This window comes from Berghia stephanieae, chromosome 3, assembly GCF_034508935.2.
Source record: "Berghia stephanieae isolate SIO BIC M18660-M18661 chromosome 3, UCSD_Bste_1.3, whole genome shotgun sequence".
NCBI lineage: Eukaryota > Metazoa > Mollusca > Gastropoda > Nudibranchia > Aeolidiidae > Berghia > Berghia stephanieae.
In genome coordinates this window covers 103,785,834-103,788,333 of record NC_088362.1, presented here as the reverse complement: position 1 = coordinate 103,788,333, position 2,500 = coordinate 103,785,834, and the positions used below count along the sequence as shown (strand labels likewise).

General features: G+C 34.8%; 1 protein-coding gene across 1 annotated transcript in view; it reads right to left on the bottom strand.

Annotated features, from left to right (window-relative positions):
- The window catches only part of LOC144969048 (uncharacterized), a 22,261-nt gene that overhangs the window by 14,182 nt on the left and 5,579 nt on the right, over positions 1–2,500 (bottom strand). The window contains exons 3-4 of the mRNA XM_078908028.1: positions 1,509–1,647; positions 101–213 (exon numbers count right to left, since the gene is read on the bottom strand). Coding sequence (XP_078764154.1) covers positions 101–213; positions 1,509–1,647 — 252 coding nt within the window. The remainder of the gene's footprint in view (positions 1–100; positions 214–1,508; positions 1,648–2,500) is intronic.

Here is a 2,500-nt window from a genome sequence, read left to right as displayed (position 1 = left end):
TATTTACAAATATAGCATGTTTTAAGTAATTTTATTTTGATTCTGGCACCACTTTATACTGTAAGCATGCTGTCACACTGTCGTCTTCCCACCTACTCACCTTCGAGTCCAGAAGCCATATAAGTTGTTTTCGCTCCATTGGGTTCAAGCAGTTTTTAAAGGATGGGTAACTGTTGAAATCGCATTCCTCGATGAACGATGTGCTGTCTTTATCTGAAGATGATACACTCAAATTGTTTATTTGAACACATACGAGATGCGTCGTCTTTTCCCCTAAAAAATAGTGTAAGGCCAATGGAGCCGGAGTTCATTCCGGTTTCTGTAGCGTTAAACGGAAGAAGCAATGGCTTGCTATCCTTTAGATAGGACGCTAGTCTATCATAAAATATTTCATGTGAGATATAATAGACCAAGATGCCGAATTACTCCTGGGTCGGGAGGTTTGGGTCAGAAACATCTCGATTGCAACTTGGAGCGATAACGGTTCTACTTCTTGGAAGGCGCGAAATCTACTACTGAGGAGTTGGACCCCTCCCCCTCTCCCATTTTGTCCCAGCCTTAGATAATCTCCTTCCATTTTACCAAGAGAGCAGTAACAACAAATAGTTATCGACACATATTGCTGTTAAACCACAAAATATAGAATAATGATACTAGAGTAAAATCGAAGACCGATTTTTTAAAGGCTTGAGGAGAGGGGGAGGGCAAGTTTCGAGAGTAATTGTTTGAGCAAGTAAAGCTAAATTGTTGAAACTGGGCTTCTTCACCAATTGATAAAATGAAAAGTAGTACCAAGTATAAAAACGGTTGAATTTTAGTTTTCATGAAAGAGCTGCTATATTGGGTTTTACGTTTTTTTTAAATGATGAAGAATTCTTTCAGGATTTAATGCCACTATTTTACAACCTCGTTACACTTTATAGAAAAGTAGTTTTGTAAAGTGCAATTAGTAAACCTATTATCTTTTTTTTTTCAATACCAAAGATCGCTTTTATAATAAGACCTTAAGGTATTTGTAAATTGGTAAAGTCAATGTTTCGAGTATTTTGTTCAAAATATTATAAATTCTTTCAAAAAGTATGGTAGTAATGGTGAAAAGTTGAGCTTTGTTAAAGGAAATCAATAAATTAAATGGTGTGCCAAAATAGAGCTTGTAGCGTAAAAGACAACAAAAAAAGGTTAAAATTAGGCCGATAATTTGCTCTTGATCGGTTTATATCTGAAGTTGATTTCTCACTGATTTCTCTGTATTTATATTTTATGGGTTTTTTTTTTTTTTGTGTGTGTGTGTGGGAGTTGGCTTTTTTGCGGGTGGGAGGGGAGTATTTGTTGGGAATTTTATTTTTTCTTCGTTAGATTTATGTTATTGCCCATATTAGAATTACACAGTAAATTATATGATTTTAATACTGTGAATGAGTTACAATTTGTTGGGTTATTTTGTGAACGGAATTGCACAGATTAAAATTGCTAAGTTTTCTTTTTCATCCAACTGAACAACGTTTTACCATCATCCCACAAGAGTTCTGCAATGAAAGCGTGTCCATGGTCTAGAAGAATATGGCGAAACTTCTTAAAAGCGGCCGATCCTACAATTTTCAAGGACTTCAACAATCTATCGTTTTTCATCGATTGGGTCTCTCCAGCCTGAGGATGAAATAATGGTAGCATGTGGTAATCAATTTGGGAAGCAAAGAGGGGACAATCGTCATTAATGATATTATAATATATTCTCTCCTAAAATGATTGTCAAAATAGGACAAAGAAGGGAGTCAGTCGTTCGTTTTAATTATAAATATCGCCCTTCCTTATAAAGGAAAAGATATGGCGTTTTCTCTCATAAAAAAAAAAAGATTTTCTCTTTTTTTTTTTTTTTAAAGGCTAAAGACAAATTATTCTCCCACCCCTAACTTTTGTGTCAGATTATTTGAACTGTGAAATTTTGAGGGAAATCGATTATTTTCATGAATCAAGCATTCCGAATTGGAACAAAACATAATCTAGTGATTTTGTTCACTTGAACTTTTACACGGACTAGGTCCCAGGATTAATCTGTTCTCGCGTGAGAACCCGTTCTAGTCATAGTGACAAGGGAAGGTGGATTTTTTTTAATTGAACCGTTCACGTCATAACTAATGCACAATTCGATCTAAAATTTTCTGTGATAAATGTATACATGGATATGAATAGCTTACCATTGTTGTGAATTGATTATAAATCGGGATCTAAGAATAATTCGTTTTAAAAAGTATAAAGAGCAATATTCACAGGACATTGATGCTCAAAAGTTTCTCCAAGTTTTTTTCCTAACTGAAAGCAAAACCTGTGTAGAACTGAAATGCGCTGTAATCCTGTTTTTATTAAGAAGTTTTGTCTTTTGTTTGCAGAAACCCCTGTTACCAATATTTTTACAGAGAAGCGATAGCGGACAGTTGTATGTGTTTTACCTGAATATAGTGAGAAATGTATCTAAAGGCCCTTTTCCGGGAATTGTGCCCTA